We start from the raw sequence: 25,801 nt of genomic DNA on the forward strand, positions 1-25,801 counted from the left end.
CGAGTACTTGAAAAAAAGTATCGGTACTTGTACTCGGTCCTAAAAAAGTGGTATCAGGACAACCCTAATATTTAGAGATTTTTATAGATTAGCACTTAATTTGAGCCTGAAGGAAGGATGCGCATGTGTATCAGCTACAGTCTTTTTCCCTGCATTACCATGCAGACTATTGCTCCTCCTCTGCGTAACTCCTGCAGACTATTGCTTCCAGAATTTCCTTATCAATGACCATGTAAAGATGAGGACACCACCCTTGACCGTGTACGGGTGATGTTTCCAGAACTCCTCTCCTCCTGCACAAACTTATACTGTAGCATGTTTAATTTTCCTGTCACATCCTCTTCTGTGAGCAAGAGAACGCACTCTGAATAGTTTCTCATTGCTGACTCTGGTTGCTCGCTGCTACTATGCCAGAGGCCTGCAGTGCCTCTCCCCGGAGGCCTAGTAGTTTAAAAGCATGTTCTGGACGGTGGACTACTGTTCCCAGCTAGCCCAGCTTGCAAATCCTGTGCCCACAGGCCACATCGATTTGACACTACTCCCCACAGTCTCTCCTCTGCTCCAGGAGTTCCTCATCAATGACAGTGTAATGATGAGGACTTCACTAATGACCATGTAAAAGTGAAGTTTCCTTACAGACTTCTTGGCACATCCAGCCCACCACTGTGGAACACTCACCGACCTTTCTCTGCCCTGAGTCCTTGATGGAGAACTTAACTGGCCATACATTCCGACAGCTTCACCTGCCCCTCTGCTCCAGGAGTTCCTTATCAATGACCGTGTAATGATGAGGACATCACTAATGACCATGTAAAAGTGATGTTCCCTCACAGCTCTCCCCGGGCCTCCTCCTGCGATCGTCGTACTCCCCCCCAGATGGGGGTGCCCTCCTACTGCTGTCTAGTACTCCATTCTCCACTTCACCCGGCCAAAAACTCCCCCCCAGTGGCATGTTACCTCAGCTTATATAGGAGGCCTCTTCTAAAGAAGATGAACAATACCAGTTAGGGATTGGTCAGGGCTCCCACATGAGCTGCCTGCCACTCCAGTTCCAGGACCTGCCCCTCTTCCAGAACATTCTCCCTGGAAGCAGGGGAGGCGCCTCAGAACTAGAGCACAGGTGGTCACACCCACTGCTACACTAACCACTCCCAGCCCTCAGATCAAAACAGACAGGCCTAGCTCAAAGCATAGGCCTGCCTAAATTTACCTGTGTTGTCAGTTTCCCTAGCAAAAATGCTATGCTAGCACCTATTGGTAGAGGGTGCTACACATGGAAACCCTTGAGGTTAGCCCAAGCCTAGGTGTAAACCTGTACTTTGCCTGGAGTAGGTGAAATAACAGGTTGACCACTAGAAGGTCATGCCATCCTTACTACCCTGAAGTCTGCTTATACTTGTATGAAATTCCAAATGTGCATATTTCTCACAGAAGTTTGTTTCTGTCTCTCCAACAAAGAAAGCCTAAGTTTAGTCAAAATTAAAAAAAAAAAAAAACAGCACAAGGGACATGCCTTACTATTAATCTGATGTCTCAATTGTGCTGTTGGCTCCCGCTTTCCTTGAAATCCTCATCATCTGACCCCACCCCCGCCTTCCGGTGTGGCAGGGTTTAATAGAATTGATAGCTGTGACAGGCAGAGTTCCTGACAAATGCTTGTCCTTTCCACCGCCCTCCTCCATTCACAGAAGCCATACTACAAGTTCTGTGAATGAAACATGATCTATGAATGGAGAGCAATCATCCACTTGTCCTCCATTCATAGATTACAGTTTATTAATAGAAGCTGTACTTACTGCTTCTATGAATAGAGGAGGGGACGGAAAGGGCAGACATAGTTGGCACTTTTGATGAGTGCTCTCTCAGATCTGTTAAACCCTGTTGCACTGGAAGATTATAGAGGATAAGAATTTTAAGAAAAGCAGTAGCAAACATCACAAGGGGCACATCAGATGGATAGTGTCATGTCTCTTGACTCAAACTAGGTTTTAGGGCCATTTCACACCTGAACACCTACATTCCTGTGCAACATTTGGGCTGAAATCACACCAAAATAGTGCATGCACTACTTTTCAAGTAGCACTCAGCACGCTCAGTTTGTGATCTGCATTTGGTTGTTTGCTAGGATTATTTTATTATTTAGTCTATGGTGGTATTAGTTATAAATTCTATTAGCCAGATATACAGCATCTCACAAAAGTGAGTACACCCCTCACATTTTTGTGAATATCATATCTTTTCATGTGGCAACACTGAAGAAATTACACTTTGCTACAATGTAAAGTAGTGAGTGTACAGCTTGTATAACAGTGTAAATTTACTGTCCCCTCAAAATAACTCAACACACAGCCATTAATGTCTAAACTGCTGGCAACAAAAGTGAGTACTACCCTAAGTAAAAATGTCCAAATTGGGCCCAAAATGTCAATATTTTGTGTGGCCACCATTATTTTCCAGCACTGACTTAACCCTGTTTGGCATGGAGTTCACCAGAGCTTCACAGGTTGCCACTGGAGTCCTCTTCCACTCCTCCATGACGACATCACGGAGCTGGTGGATGTTAGAGACCTTGTGCTCCTCCACCTTCCATTTGAGGATGCCCCACAGATGCTCAATAGGGTTTAGGTCTGGAGACATCCTTGGCAAGTCCATCACCTTTACCCTCAGCTTCTTTAGCAAGGCAGTGGTCTACTTGGAGGGGTGTTTGCGGTCGTTATCATGTTGGAATACTGCCTTGTGGCCCAGTCTCTGAAGGATCGTGCTCTGCTTCAGTAGGTCACAGTACATGTTGGCATTCATGCTTCCCTCAATGAACTGTAGCTCCCCGGTGCTGGCAGCACTCATGCAGCCCCAGACCATGACACTCCCACCACCATGCTTGACTGTAGGCAAGACACACTTGTCTTTGTACTCCTCACCTGGTTGTCGCCAAACACGCTTGACACCATCTGAACCAAATAAGTTTATCTTGGTCTCATCAGACCACAGGACATGGTTCCAGCAGTCCATGTCCTTAGTCTGTTTGTCTTCAGCAAACTGTTTGCAGGCTTTCTTGTGCATCATCTTTAGAAGAGTCGTCCTTCTGGGACGGCAGCCATGCAGACCAATTTGATGCATTGTGCAGCGTATGGTCTCAGCACTGACAGGCTGACCCCCCACCCCTTCAACCTCCGCAGCAATGCTGGCAGCACTCATATGTCTATTTCCCAAAGACAACCTCTGAATATGATGCTGAGCATGTGCACTCAACTTCTTTGGTCGACCATGACGAGGCCTGTCCTGAGTGGAACCTGTCCTGTTAAACCGCTGTATGGTCTTGGCCACCATGCTGCAGCTCCGTTTCAGGGTCTTGGCAATCTTCTTATAGCCTAGGCCATCTCTATGTAGAGCTACAGTTCTTTTTTTGAGATCCTCAGAGAGTTCTTTGTCATGAGGTGCCATGTTGAACCTCCAGTGATGAGTATGAGAAAGTGAGAATGATAACACCAAATTTAACACACCTGCTCCCCATTCACACCTGAGACCTTGTAACACTAACGAGTCACATGACACAGGGGAGGGAAAATAGCTAATTGGGCCCAATTTGGACATTTTCACTTAGGGGTGTACTCACTTCTGTGGCCAGCGGTTTAGACATTAGTGGCTGTGTGTTGATTTATTGTGAGGGGACAGAAAATGTACACTTTTATACAAGCTGTACACTCACTACTTTACATTGTAGCAAAGTGTCATTTCTTCAGTGTTGTCACATGAAAAGATATAATAAAATATTTACAAAAATGTGTGGGGTGTACTTACATTTGTGAGATACTGTATTCTGTACATTTAGAAACATTTAGATGATAGAGAGTTCACACTGCTGGAGGGACGGCGCTGGAGCAGGGAATAAGGCAAGTCTTGATCCTTATTCCTGGACTTGGGCTTCAAGGGAAATGGCAGAAGAGCAGCAAAAGGAGGCTGCCAGCTTCTGCAGCTAATTGCCACCACTGTATTATATGTATTTGCCCTGGACACAGACACAGTCTGCATCCAGGGCTGATCATTCACAGGTAATGGTTACTTGACCGATTTTATGCGAGTGGCCACATATAACTGCAGGAGCTGTCAGCTTCCCATTGCTTACAGTGGGGCTTCTGCCCATAGCTAATTGCTGGGAACCCCAGCTGAGTCTCCACATCTAATTACTAACAGTCCCATTTGCAAGTGTGAATGGAGCCAAAATTAAAACTATAGGCAAAACTTTTTTTTTTCTCATTATCCTTTTACCATTCAGTTGTGCCCCATTGGGGAGATTTACCTTCACTTCCTGTCCCATAGACACAACAGGAAGTAAGAGTAAGAGGGAGCCGTGTAGTCATGTCCTAATGCGTTTCATCATCACGTTTTCTTCGGAGGGCATATTATTCATGTACAAGGTGTTGGTGATGGTATCCAGATGAGAAATCTCGTTCTGGTTGCTAAAGGTCACAGAGCACAGTTTATACTACATAGATTTTATGTGGACTTTTTTCTATATTGTATGCTGATTGATCCTTCAAAGGACCTTTATTATCATTGTTTGCACTGAATATTGTATTTACATTATTCTACTAGCGCTGTTAGTGCTGAGATGACTGCTTTGATTTTTATCTTTGGCACATTTTATCAATATTCATCATCGCGTCACTTCTGGTTTCCAGCTTCTCGTCCCATGGACGCAAGGTGTCCTCTGGTGAGTGTGGACCTGGAAGGGTTTGTTTGCGCTCCCCTCCAAATTTTTTGCACCAGCTGCCATGGTTCTTCACATTCCCTTGGATCTAATAACAATTTACCATTGCAGTGCAGGAGAGGGCTCACATCAAGAGTAAGTTTGTCTAATTCCCGGAGTTGGGATTTAAAGGAAACCTGTACAGGGGGAAATACAGAAGCTGCCATTGCTGTCTATCTCCTGCAAATTCCAGTAGCCTAGCTGTAGTACTTTCTGTGTACTTTCAGCATTACAGCCAGGGAACTATTATTATCAGATGCATGGGTCAGCAATGGCAGCCTCCTTTTCTTGCAGCACAAATTCCCTCCGCAGTGAGATTTAAAGTAAAATCTATAATAAATGAGGTATAAGCTGTTGGCAGCCCCAGATTTTGTGGTTTGTATATAACATAAAAGTCAGCTTTCTTAGTGAAAGTCAGACATGTCATTGATAAGTGTTGCTGTCGGCACAGGCTGAGAGTGGGTGTGGAGCGAAAGCTACGCTGGAAGAGGTGGGTGCGAGAGAACGTGTCATTTCTTGTAAAATCCAGCAAAGATGAAATATAAGTATTCTTGTAAGGTGCAGAACAAGTGCTGAATCAGCTCTGGAGGGAAGAGGGAGGTCATTCTTCTCCCCATTAACTGTTGCTGGTGACATCACTGGAGTTCAGCCCTGCTCTTTATAAAGGAACTCCCGTTACTCTTCCCTCACTTTCTGTAGGACTCTGATCTTTCTGTACTATCTAGACTCAGAAAAGTGCTGCCGCCATGGCCAATGAACTACTAGGGACCTGGAAGCTGGTTTCTTCTGACCAATTTGACGATTACATGAAAGACATTGGTGAGTGAACTTCTTATTCCATTTTTTGTTGTCCCCTTCTAATTGCCTAGACTTAGATAACTGCAAACAGGCATTATAGAAATAATGAGTTATTAAACTTTTCTGTACTCTGACATGTCTCACCCGATGGGCTTAAAGGTTAACTCCACCTTTTGCAAAAAAATAAGAAATGCAAATATGTATGCAGGAAAAATGTGCATATATTAATATGTTATAACATTTTATTATGTTTTTTTTTTTTTTTTTTTTTTTTGGCACATGAGCTTGCAAAGCATTGCAATCGTGATTAGTGGATCACAGATGCAATGCCAGGCTCCTGCAGACCTCCACCAGCTCCGTGTCCATACGGGGGGTATAGGCTTTCAATTAGAGAGCTGGAATAAGTATCAATGGACTAGAAGTGTACTGATCACTGCACTTGTGTTTCATTGAGAACTACAAGTCTGTCTGCTGCAAGTATAGTTTATTTATTCACAGATGGGACTTAAAATGCATTGTCATAGAAAGAATGACACACTCTGATTTCAAGTCTGACAGCTGCTGCCGAGGGAGAAGCCTCCACCCAATACAATGTCAAAGTTACATCTTACATATGGGTGTAACATGGTATTAAAGGTGGACTTAGCCTTCAATCACAGAGGATGCCCATCAGGAGAAACATGTCAGAAGGTTGGCCCTAGGGGCAAGACCATGTGTTGCAACTTGTTGGCTGATTACGTTTTGCCTGTGAAGACATCATCGGTGTGTAACTTTTCCTTTAGATTATACCAAGCAATAGGTGGAGGAGTGATGGACCAAAACCAGCATCTTATTCCAGCATACAAGGAGAATGCTTGGAGGGTTGGGGTGGTTCACTTTTTGTTGATTCTAAGTTTTTCCAAAAACTTTCAGATAAAAGGAACATTTACAGTTATGAGATGCATTACATTACACATTTACATGCATTGCTCTAACTCAGCCCATTGAAATCAATGGGCTTCTGCTGTACCAAAATATCCCCAAATTTTTGCTGCGTGTAGCATTGCCATGCTATGACAGATAATTAAAAAACACAAATGAATGCAAATCTTTATTTACTAATGCATCCTTAATTGTAAGTGTGTGTGTTGTGTTTTTTTTACTTTTTTAATTTTTTTTTAATTTGACTTTGACTTGGGTTTGATTGATTTGACTTGGTATCTGTGTTTTGCAGTCACGGTATAGCAGAGCTCAGACTGTGAGAGGGAGAAGCAAGGAGCCAGTTAACATACAGAGCGCTGCCACATCAAAAAGTACCACATCCTAGCATCATGAGGAAAAAACGAAAAGCACAGGCTTTACTAGTACATGAGGGATAACACAACAACTTCATAAAAATATATATTTCATTTCATTGTCATTTAAAAAAAGAGAGATTCAAGCAAGGTTCAACATAGATCTCTCAAACCATTGCAATACAACATTACACCATATGTTACAGTATACATGACTTGTATTATTGAGATCCACAAGGTCAATGCGTTTCTCACAAATAACTTCTTCAGGACCTTTTCTTGGGAACCAATAAGAGAAAAGAAGCTAGCTAAGTAAAAGATAAGTCATTATATGACATAATAAATATATTTCTTAAGAATATGTTATATAATGAATTGTCTTTTACTTAGCTAGGTTCTATTCTCTCATTGGATCCCGAGAAAAGGTCCTGAAGAAGCTATTTATGGGAAACGCGCTGACCTTGTGGATCTCAATAATATAAGTTATGTAAGTCATGTATATTGTAACATACGGTGTAATAAAGTATTGGAATGGTTTGAGAGATCTATTTTAAACCTTGCTTAAATATCTATTTTTTAATACAATATGGTTTTTAAATGACAATAAAATGAAATATATATTTTATGAAGTTGTTGTGTCAGCCCTCATGTACAAGCAAAGTCTGTGTTTTTTCTTTTTTTTTTTTCTACACAAGGAGCCAATTGGTTGTGCCAGAGGTGTAACTAGAACCTTCAGGTCCCCGGTGCAAGAAACCATGAAGGACCCCCGACTCTTTTTCATTGTTCCCGGGGCTCTTCACTCATAACCCTTCCCACTTCATTTTGTAATTTGTGAAAAAGCCTGGGTATGATTTTACCTTTTGCATTCTGTTATAAGCCTAAGGCCCCTTTCACACTTCCGTGACTTCAAAGTTACGCAATTTTGACAAGATTTTGATATGATTGTGACGCAATTTCAGGGAATGCCTGTGTAAACTTGAGGTCTATGGACCTTAAGTTGCATCAAAGTCAGACCAAAGTAGTACAGGTGCTACTTTGAAGTCGGTGCGACTTAAAGTCGCACAGATATGAACGGTACTCATTGAAAATCATGGGGTACGACTTGTCATGCGACTTTGCAGTCCCAAGTCGAAGGACAAGTGGCACAAGTCTGAAAGGGGCCTAATAGAGACTCACAAAGAAGAGAAAACAGGTTCTGAATAAAAAAAGTTTAAAGCTAAACTCTAGGTACATATAAAAGACCCACATAATGTAGCTCTGTAATTATTTACACATTATTAAATGTATTTTTTAAATGCAAGTTGCATAAATATCTAAATTTGACTTAGTAACAGTAGTCTTTGTTCATCAAGGCAGGAGTGTGAGAGGAAGAAGCAGTACAAGGAGCCAATCAAATGCTGACACAAAGCATGCTAATAGGAAGAGAAAGCAGAGTGCTGGGGAAGATTTAGGACAACCTAGTAGAAGTGAGCTGAATGATGCTCGCCATCACTGAAGACATCTAGTGGCAGAAAAAAGTACTGCAAAGGAAGTCTCTGGATTGAATCTGAATATTGCAGCAAAAGCTGTTTTTATTTATTTCTTTTTTTAATGGGCCATTTATTTTATCTTGTTGTTTTGTCTGGAGCTTTCTTTAGCTCTGTACTTTCCTATACCCCTGGAATGGTTACTTTTAGCTTCTGTTGTGGTCAGAAAACAGTTCAGTTATGTAACATACAATTTACAGTAAGAAAGATTTATCAAGTGAGTTAGTGACAAAATTAGGTGCATCTAGTCAAGGGGCGGGTTTTATATCCTTGTCGTACTGCTTTCAAATAGAAGGAAGAATTTCATAATGAAGATACAATCTGTCTCACGGTGCCTTGCTGTGCAGCAGGTGATAAATGTGCTTTGGGGGAAAAGCTTTTTGTCCACAGGCTGTATACAGTGAATTCTCTAAATTGGCAAACACAAAACCTTTGGTATCCTGTGTATCTCTCTCTTTCCAGATGCCAGGGGCAGGCGCTGTCATGTGAGATGTGAGATACAATACAAATGGCTTTGCATTAGAGTTAACAATGCTGCAGTACATAATTACAGTACAAAGAAAACTATAATCTGATGTAACCTTCTCCCTAAATTACTGTTTTTATTTTACTCCAGTTATGTATTTAAAAAATCATTAGGTATATTTTTATTTACAACTGGCAGGAATATTTAAATCTTTCCTTATATTAGCTTCCTGTAATCTCCTTTGTATAGTGCTGTCCCTTAAATATAATCATTCTTGCAGCCTAAAAAAAGCAGAGTGATGACCTTATCAGTGAGCTTCTGCTCCTTCATGGTCCAATAAGCAGGCTGCAGTGGATCCTGAACCAGGCTAGTGAAGTGTTGTGCTAGCCATACATTTAGACATACACCATTTTGTCAAGTTTCGGGACGCTTGCCTTTACATGCACATGAATTTAATGGCACAGTCTTAAGCCTCGGTCACACGATCGGGTTTTTGGCAGACAATGGGGTTTATTTACTAGGGCTAGAGAGTGCAAAATCAGTCACACTTCTGCAGAGAAACCAATCAGCTTTTAGGTTTTATTGCCAAAGCTTCATTAAACAGGCTGAGGTTAGAAGCTGATTGGTTTCTCTGCAGAAGTGTGACTGAATTTGCACTCTATAGTTTTAGTAAATCAACCCCAAAGTGTTAGACTTTTGTCCGAAGAGCGTGTGCCAAGAACTTGTCTTGCATACAAACGGTACACAATTGTCGGCCAACAAACACGACCGTAGTGAAGTACTATGAGGAGTTTCAGCTCTTGAGCGCCACCCTTTGGGCATCTTCTGCTAATGTCGTGTCTGGTGAGCATTGATTCTGAGCATGCGTGTTTGTACTTTCAACTTTTATGTGACGGACTTGTGTACACACGATAGGAAAATCTCACAACAGACCATTGTCCGCCGAAAATTTACTAGCCTGCCATCCAACATTTGTTGGTGGAAAGTTGGCCAACAATTGTCTGATGGAGAGTACTAACGGTTGGATCTTAGGCCAACAGTCTGTCATCACACAATTCCCGGACGAAAATCCGATCATGTGTACGAGGCTTTAGTCCATAGGGTTCAATACTGAATTGGCCCACCCTTTGCAGCTATAAGGCTTCTGGGAAGGCTATCCACCATGGTTTGGGAGTGTGTCTATGGGAATGTTGGACCATTCTTCCAGAAGCGCTTTTGTGAGGACAGGCACTGATGTTGGACGAGAAGGCCTGGCTCACAGTCTCCGCTTGAAGGTGTTCTATTGGGTCTGTGCAGGCCAGTAAAGTTCCCCCACCCCAAACTCGCTCATGTCTTTATGGACCTTGCTTTGTGCACTGGTCCAAATCATTTGGTGTAGGGGGGGTTTGGTGTGGGGTTGTTTTTCAGGGGTTGGGCTTGGCCCCTTTGTTCCAGTGAAGGGAACTCTTAAGGTGTCAGCATACCAAGACATTTTGGACAATTTCATACTCCCAACTCTGTGGAAACAGTTTGGGGATGACTCCTTCCTGTTCCACTAGTGCACAAAGCGAGGTCCATAAAGACATGGATGAACGAGTTTGGGGTGGAGGAACTTGACTGGCCTGCACAGAGTCCTGACCTCAATCCGATAGAACACCTTTGGAATGAAATAGAGCGGAGACTGCGAGCCAGGCCTTCTCATCCAACATCAGTGCCTGACCTCACAAATGCGCTTCTGGAAAAATGATCAAACATTTACGTAGACGCATGCCTAAACCTTGTGGACAGCCTTCTCAAAAGAGCTGAAGCTGTTAAAGCTGCAAAGGGTGGGCCAACCCAATAGTGAACCGTACGGACTAAGACTGGGATGCCATTAAAGTTCATGTGCATGTAAAGGAAGGCGTCCCAATACTTTTGACAATATAGTTTATGTTTGGCAATTACAATGATTTTTAACCACAATTATTAACCAGTGATTTAACGAATTAAGGAAAACTACCACCAACATTTTTTATCATTTCACGGTTTTATTAGTAGATTGCCTTTGTTTTTGAGTTTGTAAGCTGGCTGTAAATAGATGAAATTGATGTAAATGGCCAACAAAACAGACATTAATGTACCAAGCTGATCCGAGCAGCTCTGTCCCATGTACAAATGTATATACACTGCTGTTTACATTGGAGATCCCTCCCATTTCTTATACAACAAAGAAAAAAGTAGTAATTATCAGTGAAGTTCTATGAATGAATATTGGCAGCAGCATGATTAAATGATGAGAGATTTTCATTGACTGCAGGCTTATTTTTTTAATTTTATTTTTCTAACCCTTTCACTCCCTCTCCTCTTATGTACATCTGATAACCAGCTTTTATCTCTATGTGATCTACATATTAACCCCTCATCTCCCATATCCTACACATTATACCCTTAATTTCCATGCCCCCACTGTATGTGACCCCTTCATCTCCTCTGTGTATGACCTATACCAGTGATGGCGAACGTTGGCTTTACAGATGTTTTGAAACTACATTTCCCATGATGCTCCACTACACTGCAGAGTGCATGAGCATCATGGGAAATGCAGTTCCAAAACATCTGGGCTGCCAAAGTTCGCAGTCACTGACCTATACAATAACGTATCTAGTGCACCATTACCAAGCTCCATTTTTTAACCACCTAAATACTGGCATGTTTCTTCATTTACAAAAAAAAAAACAATGTGGCAAAAAATGTAGCTTACCCTGAGGAGTGTATTTTCCAAAAGGGGTACGTTTCTGTCCTGTCCTGGCATTTTGGTTGTATATGTTTTACATTGAAAAATAAAGGAGACCTTTTTATTTGATATGTTTTATGATGGAAAATAAAGGGAACAGGCTTGGGTTGTGCTTTTTTGAATAGTAAAAAATGATTAATAAATACAGACAAAGACATTTCTGTCTCATAAAAATGTATTTGGGTACAGTGTTGCATGACAAGTAATTGTCAGTCAAACTATCAGAGCATTAAATAGTGAAAAATGCCCTGGTAATGAATGGACATTATAGGCTTGTACCCAAGTGGTTAACCAGCCTTCACAGTACTGCGGCAACATGGATCAGCTGCGCGAATCGCCGTCATGTTACATCGCTTCCTTTTTTGGCCACTAGGGGCGCGCGTGCACCCCCTGCTCGCCCGCTGAGCCGATGCGAGTGCCCGGTGGTCGCGATCACCGCCGGGCTCCCGCGATCGCTCGGGGCACAGCGAGAACCGGGATCTGTGTGTGTAATCACACAGTTTCCGGTCCTTTGAGGGGAGAAGAGACAGCTTGTTTGTTCATACAGAGTATGAACACCGATCTGTCATCTTCCCTACACATTCCCCTCCCCCCTTCAGTTAGAACACGCACTAGGGAACACAATTAACCCCTTGATCGCCCCCTAGTGTTTAACCCTTTCCCTGTCAGTGACATTTTTACAGTAATCACTGCATTATTATAGCACCGATTGTTGTATAAATGCCAATGGTCCCAAAAATGTATCAAAATTGTCCGACGTGTCTGCCATAATGTCGCAGTCCCGATAAAAATCGCATATCGCCGCCATTACTAGTAAAATAAAAATTAATAATAAAAATGCCATAAAACTATCCCCTATTTTGTAGACGCTATACCTTTTGCGCAAACCAATCAATATACGCTTATTGCGATTTTTTTACCAAAAATATGTAGAAGAATACGTATCGGCCTAAACTGAGGGAAAAAAAATATATTTTTGGGGGATATTTATTAAAGCAAAAAGTAAAAAATATTACATTTTTTCAAAATTGTCGCTCTTTTTTTGTTTATAGTGCAAAAAATAAAAAATAAAAAACAAATACCACCAAAAGAAAGCTCTATTTCTGGGGAAAAAAAGGACGTCAATTTTGTTTGGGTGCAACGTCGCACGACCGCGCAATTGTCAGTTAAATCGATGCAGTGCTGAATCGCAAAAAGTGCTCTGGTCAGGAAGGGGGTAAAATCTTCTGGGGCTGAAGCGGTTAAAGTATACCTGGGACCAAAATTAGTAGTGAAATGGAAACAAATTTATTTACAGCATTACCTATAAAACCATTTAATTGTTTGTTTTGTCAGAAGTTCTGTAACACCAGGTTATCTTACACATTGGTGAATGTCCAACATCTCACCTTTTCAGATTTGAAGCAACTTTAGATGACAGTCTGTTAAAAAGCCGTATGCAGTAGTTTCATACCTGAAATAAAATATTCCCTCTTTGGAAAAAGATCATTAGCTTTCATAGGAGCAAATATAAATCCACCTCTGTGTACTAAAGGGAATGTTCAAATGCAAACTTTGAAAAGTAAGCATGACCAACTTTACCAAGCAAACATCCTGAATGTGTTGAAAATTGTTCTCAACCATAGCGGAACAGGACATACTTTCATATCTATGAGAGTTTAAGTATTTCTCTAAGGCTGGCCAAAGGCAAACAGATGTCAGGATGGGTGATGAGATACCTGCCCATTTTCGCACAAGCAGCGCCAGAACTTGCTGCCATCCTCACATACTTTGATGGTTGCATACTTTGGGCTTGTGTACACTTGCTTCAACTTTAACACACATTAATCACTTCAGCTCCGGAAGATTTACCCCCTTCATGACCAGGACATTTTTTGCGATACGGCACTGCTTTACTTTAACTGACAATTGCGCAGTCGTGTGACGCTGTACCAAAATACATTTTTTTGTCCTTTTTTTTCCCACAAATAAAGCTTTCTTTTGATGGTATTTGATCTCCTCTGCTTTTTTTTTTTTTTGCGCTAATACCGACAAATTCGAAAAAAAACCCAAAACAATATTTGTTTTACTTTCTGCTATAAAACATATCCTATAAAAAAATGTTAAAAAAGCAAATGTATTCATATTTAGGCTGATATGTATTCTGCTACATATTTTTGGTAAAAATCCCAATAAGCGTATATTGATTGGTTTGCGCAAAAGTTATAACGTCTACAAACTATGGGAAATTTTTAGTTATTTTTTTTTTTTTAGTAATGGCGGCGATTAGCAGGACTGCGGTATTGCGGTGACAAATTGGACACATAACTGACACTTTTGACACTTTTTGGGGACCAGTGACACTAATACAGTGATCAGTGCTAAAAAATATGCACTGTACTAATGACACTGGCAGGGAAGGGGTTAACATCAGGGGCGATTAAAGGGTTAAATATAGGCCTAGGTTGTGCTTACTCACTGTGGAAGGTGCTTTAATTGGGGGAAGGCAAAGATCCGTGTTCCTGCTTTGCAGAAACACAGGATAAATACCTTCCCCTCTGACAGAACAGCGGTCTGGCTTGTTTAAATAGGCAGATCGCTGTTCTACTAGTGTCCTGTGTAATCAGTGGGTGCCGGTAAATAAACATCGAGTCCATGGTACCCGCCGCTGGGTTCCCGCTCTGTATAATCATGGCGGCAGCGGGTCACCAGTGGCGCACGTGCGGGTCATCAGCGGCGCGCTTGCGCGCCCAAGACCCGGAAGTGTCAGATCATGTACTAGGTACATGATCTGGCACAGAGCGGCCGCCCTGCCGCCGTAAATGTACAGTGGGCGGTCCGCAAGTGGTTTAAGCAGAGTTCCAGCTTGTTTTTTTTTTTTTTAAAACACCCCCTTGATGGTCTCAACTAATCCTATTCATAATGGATTTATTAATAAATGTAGGTTTTTCAATTAGTTTGGTTTGTAATAATAAACTCACTCTTCTCTCCTCAGCGAGCGCGCTCCCATCTTCAGTGTGGGCATCTGAAACCCACTTGTTTCTTCCGGGATATGGCACTGCTAGTTACCCAGCATGCAGCTCCTGATCTTGCGCATGCGCATATTGTACAAAGCGCGGCACATTGATGCTACAAGCGGTGGATGCCTATTGACTGGGATTGATGACACTCATATCCCGGGAGCCAATGAGTGGGCAGACATGATGTACCTCACTGTGGTGAGGTACAGCGGAAGTGGCATTTTTGGCTTAAAAATAAGGTACTTAAATTGAAGGGAAAAAAAAGGTGCAAGGAGACATTTTAAAGGGATGACGAACACGAGGGTGCAAAGTTTAAAAAGAGGCTGGAATGCCCTTTTAAAAAACTCATAACGCTTCAACATGCTTGTTTGATCTGTTTTTGATGCTTCGGTGATGCTTTGGCAATGCTTCGATGATACTTCAGTGATGCTTTGGTGATACTTTTTTGAAGCATTAATGAAGCTTGGCAAATGCCTTGTGAGTGTTGATTTTCTGTTTATTTTAAATCAAAAAGAAAGTACCATTACTTTGACCGATCTTCCAGCAATGCCAAATCATGTTCCATGTTACATATGTACTACTACTCCTACAATGTCTCAACCACAAACCAAATATTTGATTCGCAGTTGCAGCATGGCCCTAGTTAAAGCAACAAAAACATTTGAAAGTGTACAATGGCTTTAAGAAAAACAAATTCTACCATTCCTGATCTCTTCTTCTGAAATTGCAAATTTTTGGGATGATCCTCAAATTTTGGTACTTTGGACCATTGACCCAGAACAGTTATAAAGTTATGGACTTCTGACATTTATGATCTTTATATTAAAAAAAAACTTTCATAGGATATAGAGAAAGTGCTCTTAAATAACCATAAGTAATTTATTTAATTTGAATATGATGACGTGCCTGAAATAGGAATAGAATGTGTCATTATTAATTGAAGCCTAACTCCAGACAAGATTTGTTTTTAGTTAATTTTTCATTTTTTTTTTGCTGTCTGCGTCCCTGCTGAGGAGATTCACCCTCTATATTTGGCCTTTTGATCATTATTCATATGAACAATATTTTACAGATTGTTGAGATGAACAGGAGGTGAGGGGAAATCTCTCAAGGTGGACACTTGTTATGATGGTAGTTCTGTTTGGAAGATTGTGTGTCTTACTTGTGATAATACCATCAATTATTGCTAAGAAGACTTGGTGCCCTCCCTGGAAGACCTGGGATAATTGAGGGGGGTGCCAGGATCTAACAGTGCCCCTGACGTAAAGCAATATAATGTTCTGTCCAGGTGCACACACCATATATAACTGGTTAATTTGAGGTTTTTCTTACTTGTATTTGTTAATTTATTCTTTCATATTTTTAAGGCGGTCCTTTAAAGCTTGTATTTTTATATACATTTTTTTTTACTCTTTTTTAGGTGTATGTTTTGCCACCAGGAAGCTTGCAGTTACTTTGAAACCTGATGTGATAATCTGTAATGACGGGAATAAGTGGAATATAAAAACAGAGAGTACCTTTAAGAACACAGATTTATGCTTTGTACTAAACGAATTGTTTGAAGAAACCACAGCAGATGGCAGGACATGCCAGGTGAACATATTAACAGTATCTTTTGTGCATAGTGTGTAAATGAAGATTGAAACATTATACCACAGTATACATGTAAAGTCTGGTGCGGCGCGGTGCAGTGGTAATAACAAAGTTTCAGTGTGATGAAAGAACTTGTAATTAAATAATGCAAAGACAGTTCACAAATAACTCAACGGGAAGGCAACCCAGCCAGCAACACTCACAGGTCCAACAGCGTGTAGAGAGCAGGATTCAGCACTTGTTAAGAGAGGCAGAATGTGTCCGGGGTATCTTGCGCCCAAATGGGAGAATGCCCAAAGAGTTGCGAGCCCTACTCTTTCCCTCTGCATCAGGAACCTTTCCTGCTACTAGTTCTACCCCTACCAAGCAGGGTACCTGTCCCTACTTTACCAACTCACCAAATGCGTGCCAACCGGGCCTTAAATAGGTTCTGCCCAAGATGGCTGCCAGAGTCACATGGGGTGACAGCATCCAATTGGATCGCTTCCCCTGACCCTGGAAACCATAGAAGAACTATGTTCCTCTTGACTTCCTCCCCGAATACAGTGCTGCTCTGAAAGTGTGCCACCTACAGTGGAGAAAGTAGACTGTACCTGCCTACATGCAAAATGTGTATTGGTACATCCCACCATACTTTTAAAAAAATGATGTCAACACACTTGGAGGGGACTACATTAAGTTCAGCTGTCCTTTATGTTATGCACACAAAAACTTCAGTGTAAAGCTATAAAAGTCCTCCTCTGGAAAAGGAGGTTTGACCGGGATAATCAATGAATTACCTACCAGCTCTAGATCATTACTGGGATTCCCACGATGTATCACATTTATATGCGAAACTCCAGTTTTGTTTAGATGGAAAACAATACCTGTCAGGTCAGCTATATACATAGCAAGGACTTTAGCTGTTGCTAAATAGGTTTGGATATACAGAGAAGGGTCTTCGCAGTGCACTTATGGAAATCTTTTAAAAATTGATGCTGGGGCTTGGTGCTCACTGACACTTTGTTCTGCCTCTTGCCAAACATCTGTATCATTTTCCTACTTTTGAAAGTTTCCAAGTGAGAGTAAAATGTTTATCTTCCAAAAAACTTCCTTTTTTTGACTTGGATCATTGGAGTGTCCCACTGACCTTCCAAAATAACAGTAATTTACATTTTAATTTAAACTTGTTCAGTATTTGTTTGAAAAAAGTTGAGCTACAATCTTGGCCCAAACCTCCAGTATCAGTGAGTAGTTCTTAGAAGTGAGAGGTTCTGTTTTTTCATGAAAACCTAATCAGTCACACTGTAGATATTAAAAATACATGACATCCCTGGTATGCCTTTTATTTGTAAACCCTTTGTAAGTATCTCACAAAAACTCCCAGTATGGTAAATATAACGCCCAACTCCTAGCCCTCTGATGCTCCTATGGAAAGACTGTGGGTGCGGGTTCGGTGTGCAGAAGGTGTAAATTCTTGGGAATTCTGTTTATAAACTTCAGTCAGAGCTGTCCATAAACTTAAACATTGTGCTAGCCTGGGTTGCATTCATCCTTCGTAATCCAAGAAGCATTACTTACAAGCTTAGCAGATTCACCAGTTGGGAAAATTATGGTCAAGCAAGCAGCAGATGGTTGCAGCCCTGTGTTCCCTTGAGCTCTACCATTGGTGAAAACCCTGTTATTCTACAGAATCCTATTATTTATACATTCTTACTAGCAGCCCTGGATTTCTCAGACAACTCTGGGTTTAACAGCTGAGTAGGTGTGGTTTCACAAAAATATGGAAAAACTACATAATTTGCAGGTGTAAAAGACATGTCATGTGTGGAAAGTGGAAGAGATGTAACATGGGACGGTAAGCGGCATAAACTCCAAACATACAAAGAACACAAGACATACCATACGGGTTAATAATGACCGCAGCCTTGTTTATTGGTTTTCACAAACATAAACAATGAACAATTCACTTCACTTCAAAAAGTTATATATGTATATATATGTATATATATATATATATATATATATATATATATATATATATATATATATATATATGTATATATGTATGTATATATATATATATATATATATATATATATATATATATATATATATATATATATATATATATATATATATATATATATTATATTGTCAAAAGTATTGGGACTCCTGTCTTTACACGCACATTACCTTCAGGCGATCCTCCCTGAAAACTCATCTCTTCAGGGAAGCCTATCACGTCTCCCACTAATATCCTACCACTTCCATCAGCTCATTCCCCACAGTTACAACCTTTTGTACCACCTGCCCCACCCTATTAGATTGTAAGCTCTTCTGAGCAGGGCCCTCTTAATCCTCTTGTATTTTATTGTATTGTAACTGTATTGTCTCCTTTTATATTGTAAAGCGCTGCGTAAACTGTTGGCACTATATAAATCCTGTATAATAATAATATAATAATGAACTTTAATGGCATCCCAGTCTTAGTCCGTAGGGTTCAATATTGCATTTGCCCACCCTTTGCAGTTATAACAGCTTCAACTCTTCTGGGAAGGCTGTCCACAAGGTTTAGGAGTGTGTCTATGGGAATGTTTGACCATTCTTCCAGAAGCGCATTTGTGAGGTCAGGCACTGATGTTGGACGAAAAGGCCTGGCTCGCAGTCTCTGCTCTAATTCATCCCAAAGGTGTTCTATCGGGTTGAGGTAATTAAAATTCATGTGCGCGTAAAGACAGGAGTCCCAATACTTTTGACAATATAATATATATATATATATATATATATATATATATATATATATATATACATATATATATATATAACTTTTAGAAGTTAAGGAAAGCCGCACCCAGTGCGATCTGGTCATCCCACTGACTGAATATAAAAAAGAGTCCACAGGATCGCTGCACTTAAAATTTCTTTATTGAACCAAAGTTCAAGCAAAAGTTACATGATGTGAAAATTCATGACGTTTTGTGATCTGAAGAAGAGCGTAAGCTTGTAAGCCCGAAACGTAAAAACATTTTCACATCATGTAACTTTTGCTTGAACTTTGGTTCAATAAAGAAATTTTAAGTGCAATATATATATATATATATATATATATATATATATATATATATACAGTTTTTTTTAAACTTTCACATGTTTACTGTATTGTCCTAATTATCAGTACAATTGTTTGGTTTTTGAAATCCTCCTTGGTTCTGTATTCATGAAAAAAAAGTTACCTGTCCTTAGCCTTAGTAACAAAGAAAAAATGGGCACCAATTAAATACACAAATTTTCCTTTTGGGGGGGAGAGATAACTGATGAGATCATCTTTTAAGGAATTTCAGAGGCAATGAACGCTTGCTCTTACTTAGTCACTTAGCACCCTAAATCACCCAACAGACCACAATTCCACAATGGAGGCTGGAGTGGTTGATTCCCAATGGCGAGAAATCACCACTCTGGCAACTAACAGACAATGGGGGTTATTTACTAAAGGCAAATCCACTTTGCACTACAAGTGCACTGAAAGTGCACTTGGAAATGCAGTCACTGTAGATCTGATTGGGACATGCAAGGAAAATAAAACCAGCATTTTTGCTTGCACATGATTGGATGATAAAATCAGCAGAGCTTCGCCTCATTTCATTGCTTCCCCTCAGATCTACAGTGATATACAGCGACTGCACTTCCAAGTGCACTTGCAGTGCAGAGTGGATTTGCTTTTCGTAAATCAACCCCAATGCCTTTAAAAATGCCTTTTTTGATCCTAAAATAAAGGACCCATTTATCATTGACAAGGGGGCTACTTCAGGGCAGGCAGTGACATCAGAAAAGCATAGGCTGTTTTAAATAGAGAAGATGGTTCACTGACCACCCCACCAGGCATGCACATAGGTACCCTGTTCTTCGGGAACATCTCCAACAATAACCAGAGGTTTATGGAAGAGTCTTAACTCCAAAGGAGTCAGGTAAGAGAGGGAGACAATTTTGTAACTCTTTTCTGGAAAAAAGACATTGACGATGTGTAATTGAGTACAAAACATTTTCTCCAATTGGCTTCAGAGAAGGTCTTGCCTAGGTAATGTTTCAGTTTAGACACAAAGGGGGTTATTTACGAAAGGCAAATCCACTTTGCACTGCAAGCAATCGCTGTAGATCCGAGGTGGACATGCAAGGGAAATAAAAAACAGCATTTTAGTTTGCACATGATTGGATGATAAAATCAGCGGAGCTTCCCCTCGTTTCAGATCTACCCCTCAGATTTACAGCGACTGCACTTCCAAGTGTACTGCAAGTGCACTTCCAAGTGCACTTGCAGTGCACTTGTAGTGCAAAGTGGATTTGCCTTTCGTAAATAACCCCCAAAGGGTAGTTTACTCCTGGAGGTTCCCTCTCTCATCGGTTTGTACAGTTGAGAGATCGCATGGGAAGAATGTTCAGGAACTGAAAAGAAAATCTCAAAGACATAGGTGTAAGGGATGGTGGCAGGTGTCTCTTCATTTTAGGTATAAAACTAGAGAGTTGTGCAAGTTAAACTCCCATACATGACTTTTACCTATAGGTAAGCCTATAGTACGCTATAGTACTATAGTATAGTACACTAAATACCGTATTTATCAGTATATAACATTATATATCATTTTAGGAGGGAAGTTTCAGGAAAAAACTTACATTTTAAATAAAGAACTTTGAAGCAAAATAAGGGTCAGTGCCTATTAATGCAGCCTCACCATTGCCAATCTGCAACCTGATCAATGCCCATCTGCAGCCACACAATTGCCCATCAATGCAACTTGATCAGTGCACATCTGCATCCTCACAATTGCCCATCAATGCAGCTTGATCAATGCCCATCTGCAGCCTCACAATTGCCCATCAATGCAGCCCGATCAATGCCCATCTGCAGCCTCACCATTGCCATTAATGCAGCCTGATCAATGCCCATATGCAGCCTCACCATTGCCATTAATGCAGCCTGATCAGTGCCCATCTGCAGCCTCACCTCAGATTACTGCTGCCTCGGAGGGGACAGGGAGGAGGGCCGGATGAGCACCGTCAGATTACATACAGCGAGAATCTCCTGTTTACTCGGTGGCCTCTTTAATACAAAGTCCCGCCTCCTGGACCGGCTTCTATGATAGACAGAACACTGGTCCAATGCCGGCTCAGGAGATGGGACCTATTACAGAGGCCGCTGAGTAAACAGGAGAGTCTTGCTGTATGTAATCTGACGGCTCTCGTCCCGCCCCCTATCCCCGTTCCCTCCTAGGCAGCCCAAATTGCAGTATCGGCGTATAACACACACACACTATTTGCACCCGATTTTCAGGGTGAAAAAGTGCGTGTTATATGCCAATAAATACAGTATCTCCTAAACGTGCACTGTTTAGGAGATATTTACTTTTGATCCATGCACTCTGAAGGAACGGCATATTGTGCCATTCCTACAGAGTCCTGTGCCGTGATTGGCGGCTTCCGCATGTATGCGCGGGGGTGATGTCACTGCGGCTCCGGGCCACTCACACAGCTGGAGTCCCAGAGGGAAGACCGGGTGAAGATGGAAGTGCCTTCAGCGGTGACAGCACAATGCTGGAGGGCTTCGTTCTAAGGTAAATTTCACATAATGTGTGATGCATACTAGCACATTATGCCAGTGCCTTTCAGGACTAAAAAAAATGATGCTTTAAAAGGCATAATTTGTTATTGTGAACGTTGATATGTACGAAAAATATCTGGTGGCAGAGTAAAGCGTTAACTGCCTAGTTATTATTATTATTATACAGGATTTATATAGCGCCAACAGTTTACGCAGCACTTTACAATATAAAAGGGAGACAATACAGTTATAATACAATAAGGTACAAGAGGATTAAGAAGGCCCTGCTCAGAAGAGCTTACAATCTAATAGGGTAGGGCAGGTGGTACAAAAGGTTGTAACTGTGGGGAATGAGCTGATGGAAGTGGTAAAAGATTAGTTGGTGACGTAGTAGGCTTTCCTGAAGAGATGAGTTTTCAGGGATCGCCTGAAGGTAGCAAGAGTAGGTGATAGCTGGACAGGTGGAGGTAGCGAGTTCCAGAGGATGGGAGAGGCTCTGGAGAAATCCTGGAGACGAGCATGAGAGGAGGAGACGAGAGAGCTTGAGAGTAGGAGATCTTGAGAAGAGCGGAGAGGACGATTTGGGTGATATTTGGAGACAAGATAGGTGATGTAGCTCGGGGGGGGGCAGAGCTGTGAATGGCTTTGTATGTAGTTAATGAAAACCCAGTGACAATGGGGGTTATTTACTAAAGGAAAATCTACTTTGCACTGAAAATGCACTTGGAAGTAAAGTCGCTGTAGATCCGAGGGGGACATGCAAGGAAAATAAAAAACAGCATTTTAGCTTGCACATGATTGGATGATAAAATCAGCAGAGCTTCCCCTCATTTCAGATCTTCCTCTTAGATTTAGAGCGACTGTTCTTCCAAGTGCACTTGCAGTGCAAAGTGTATTTGCATTTCGTAAAAAAACCCCAATCACTCTCAGTCTGCTGGCACTTAGGTTGTTTTACTGTGAGCTGCAAAATCTTTGTGCAGGACAAGGCTGAGAGTGCTTTTGTTGTGTATCAGTGACAGCGCAGTATGACTTTGACCAGCCATTTGTCACAAATTGCTGAAGGTGGCCTCGTCCACCAAAAATGCCCTATCTGCTGTTTCTTGACTTTTATTGTATGTTACAGACTACCATTACACTAGACGGTGGGAAATTGATACAACACCAGAAGTGGGATGAGAAGGGGGAAGAAAAGGAATCCACAATAACACGAGAAGTACAAAAAAATCAATTGATAACGGTAAGTAAGCTTACGCACTTTTTTTTTTTTGGTATGCATCACCAAAGCAGTCTAAACCTCAAACTGGGAGAAATGATTTAGTAGTAATAATGTTTACAAAATAACATAGAATTCCACAAAGGAGCAACAAATTCTGATCTTTTGTGATCTTTGCCTAGTGTTTTATTACATAGAAATAACACATTTCTACCTGATACATAAGTATATTTATGCACAGTTCAGTTATTTCCAGGGTTTGATTCACAACGAATACACATTTACTTTAAATAAACTTTCTTCTGTGTAAAACTGTATTACTGGCATCCAGCATTCTATAAAAAATTATAGAGGAAACGTCAGAGAATGCTGAACTGTCTCTTACACACTGGGGTTGATTTACTAAAGGGAAATACACTGTGCACTTTGCAAAGTGCAGTTGCACTCTGCAGGAGCAGTTTCTCCAAAGCTTAGTAAATGAGCAAAAGCTCTGCTGACTTCCATCATACAATCATGTGCAAGCAAAGATTCAGGTTTTTGGTTTTCTCGCGTGTGGTTGTGTACCATTTGCAAAGTGAAGCTTTATCTCATATACCAAGCTCTGGAGCAACTGCATTGCAGAGTGCACAGTCTACTTGCAAATCCACTTTGCACTACAAGTGCAAAGTGCACTTGAAATTGCACTGAAAGTGCACTTGGAAGTGCATTTGCTGCAGATCCGAGGGGGACATGCAAGGAAAATAAAAAAACAGCATTTTAGCTTGCACATGATTGGATGATAAAATCAGCAGAGCTTCCCCTCATTTCAGATCCACCCCTCAGATTTACAGTGACTGCACTTCCAAGTGTACTTTCAGTGCAATTTCAAGTGCACTTTGCACTTGTAGTTTGCACTTGTAGTACAAAGTGGATTTGCCTTTGGTAAATAACCCCCATTGTCACAGACTGACAGAAAATGAGCTGCACTACTGACAACAAGGGACTGGTTGACTCTGCAAGCTTGGATTTACTAGACACTTGTAGATTTCTTCTTTTTTCTTCTTCTTAGTATTCTAATAAAAAAAATCTGGAATGATAGAAATATGTAGGCAGCCATTACAGACTAAAAACATGTAAACTTTAAAGTGTGAATGTTAAATTATGTAGTTGAGGATTGTTATCCTTTGTACTCAACTATGCCTTTTTTCCTCCTTAAAATGTAGTGAAATAATTTAAAATACCTGGGGATCCTGCTAGTCCCATTCCCCTGTTTCCTTCTGACCACGCTAGGCATGGATGCAGTTCCATCTTAGCGTGGTCAGTTTGTGTCTGTGCTTTGCGGATGGGAGCTACAAACACAGGGTGCCTGTACTCCTGTGTTTAGACTGCTGCTGACACAACCACTCCTCTGACCAGTCCCGCCTTCTGTTTATGAACTACAAGGTGGCTGAGATCTCTGCACATATGCCTCCTACCCAGCTCCTCCTTCTCTTTGGGAGCTACAGGACTGGTCGGATCTCTGCAGACATGTATGCAATAAAAGTTAACTTTGTATTCCTTTGTTTTTGTGTGAATGTTTGCCTTAGATTTTTATTTCTATTAAAATGCTTTAGGATAGGCAGGGTTCACATTCACTTTAATGTCTAATTTATGTCAGCGCTGTTTCCAGGTCACTTTCAGTGCAGAGCTAAGTATTTGTGGCCCTACTAGTCCAGAATTATTTTTAGCTGTGAATTCCTAGGATCCTATCCTGTCTCCAGTATTATAGTTAACCTGTGCTATGTCCATGACAGCTACACATACTTTCCCTACGCTTCCCTGGAGCCAAGAGGACTCGGTCCTCCCCCCAAATGATAGCAAAAACCATAGTACTCCCACGCTACCTCCTTTACCAAAAATTTATATATAACCATACATAAAAATGAAGTTGTTGAAGGGATCTATTTGTGTTCTCGAAAAAAAAAAAAACGTTTTTGGTTAAGTAGCACAGAAAAAGTTTTAGAAGTAGCGTGGCATCATTGATTATAACATTCCTACAAGTGATAGTCCTGGGTCTCTGGTTGCCAATCACCAAGTACCATTCTTGTAATACAAGAGGAGGGAGTTACATGCTCACCATACCTGAAAGTACTGGGCATTTCTTATCGAACTGGAAAAAGCAAAGCTACACTTTAACTCAAACTCATTTTCTTTTTTTGTACTAATATTTATGTATGTATTTATTTATTTTCATATAATTTTTTTTTCTTTTTTTATAGACATGCATATTTGGTGATACACAGTGCCGTCGGGTCTACGACAGAAAATGAAGCTTCAGTCTTTATACACATTAGTATGCTGTGCTATTAATGTATACATTTAGCTCAATGAGCAGCCTCTTAAGTGATACATGCTATTAAACACCTTTTGTAATATCTACGCAAATAAAGCGAATTTGCCGAAATCCTCTACATTTGCCTTTTTCTCTTTCATTGACACAAAAAACTGGGCTCTATGTGTACAGAGTTCTCAACAGTCCGTATATGCATAATTTTGTATGTGCATGGTTCTAAAACCTTTCTGACAGATCAAATGGTATGGAAACCTATAAAGGCAATTTTTGGAATGCACAGTGCTTTAGCAAATGTCATGCAATTAAGGGTTGCATACTTTGATACTGGAAAGGCAGCAGGATGCTCTGTTAGGGCCCTTTCACACTGGGGCGGGGGCGGCGTCGGCGGTGAAACGCCGCTATTAAGTAAATGTATGCTATGCCTATTGTCGCCACCGGGGGCTGTCAAGAGCACATACCTTTTCATGCTTGTTCTGTCTGTCTCAGTGTCCACGCTGTACGCTCCTCCAGCCAGGCTCCAGGTAGGATGGGTTGGGGGGTTCTCTTC

The 25,801-nt window shown here is 41.0% G+C and overlaps 1 protein-coding gene across 2 annotated transcripts; it reads left to right on the forward strand.

The window, feature by feature from the left end:
- The first annotated feature begins 5,306 nt into the window (after nucleotides 1–5,306).
- On the forward strand, nucleotides 5,307–25,372 carry LOC141145296 (fatty acid-binding protein, adipocyte-like). Of its 2 annotated transcripts, XM_073631866.1 has the most exons (5): nucleotides 5,307–5,566; nucleotides 8,172–8,285; nucleotides 15,983–16,155; nucleotides 22,854–22,967; nucleotides 25,181–25,372. In XM_073631866.1, the coding sequence occupies exons 1-5, from the start codon at nucleotides 5,494–5,496 to the stop codon at nucleotides 25,229–25,231; spliced, it is 525 nt and encodes a 174-aa protein (XP_073487967.1). In that variant the 5' UTR covers nucleotides 5,307–5,493; the 3' UTR covers nucleotides 25,232–25,372. The 2 variants fall into 2 exon arrangements, with proteins under 2 accessions (XP_073487967.1, XP_073487968.1); XM_073631867.1 differs by lacking the exon at nucleotides 8,172–8,285 and having other exon boundaries at nucleotides 5,324–5,566.
- The last annotated feature ends 429 nt before the right edge of the window (nucleotides 25,373–25,801 follow it).

The sequence above is a fragment of the Aquarana catesbeiana genome, linkage group LG05 (assembly GCF_042186555.1).
Source record: "Aquarana catesbeiana isolate 2022-GZ linkage group LG05, ASM4218655v1, whole genome shotgun sequence".
Classification (NCBI taxonomy): Eukaryota; Metazoa; Chordata; class Amphibia; order Anura; family Ranidae; genus Aquarana; species Aquarana catesbeiana.

Coding starts and splice junctions, on each gene's coding strand:
- LOC141145296 (XM_073631866.1), top strand. CDS start 5,494: ATGGCCAATGAACTACTAGGGACCTGGAAGCTGGTTTCTTCTGACCAA. Junction 5,567..8,171: donor CGATTACATGAAAGACATTG/GTGAGTGAACTT, acceptor TTGTTCATCAAG/GCAGGAGTGTGAGAGGAAGA. Junction 16,156..22,853: donor CAGATGGCAGGACATGCCAG/GTGAACATATTA, acceptor TGTATGTTACAG/ACTACCATTACACTAGACGG.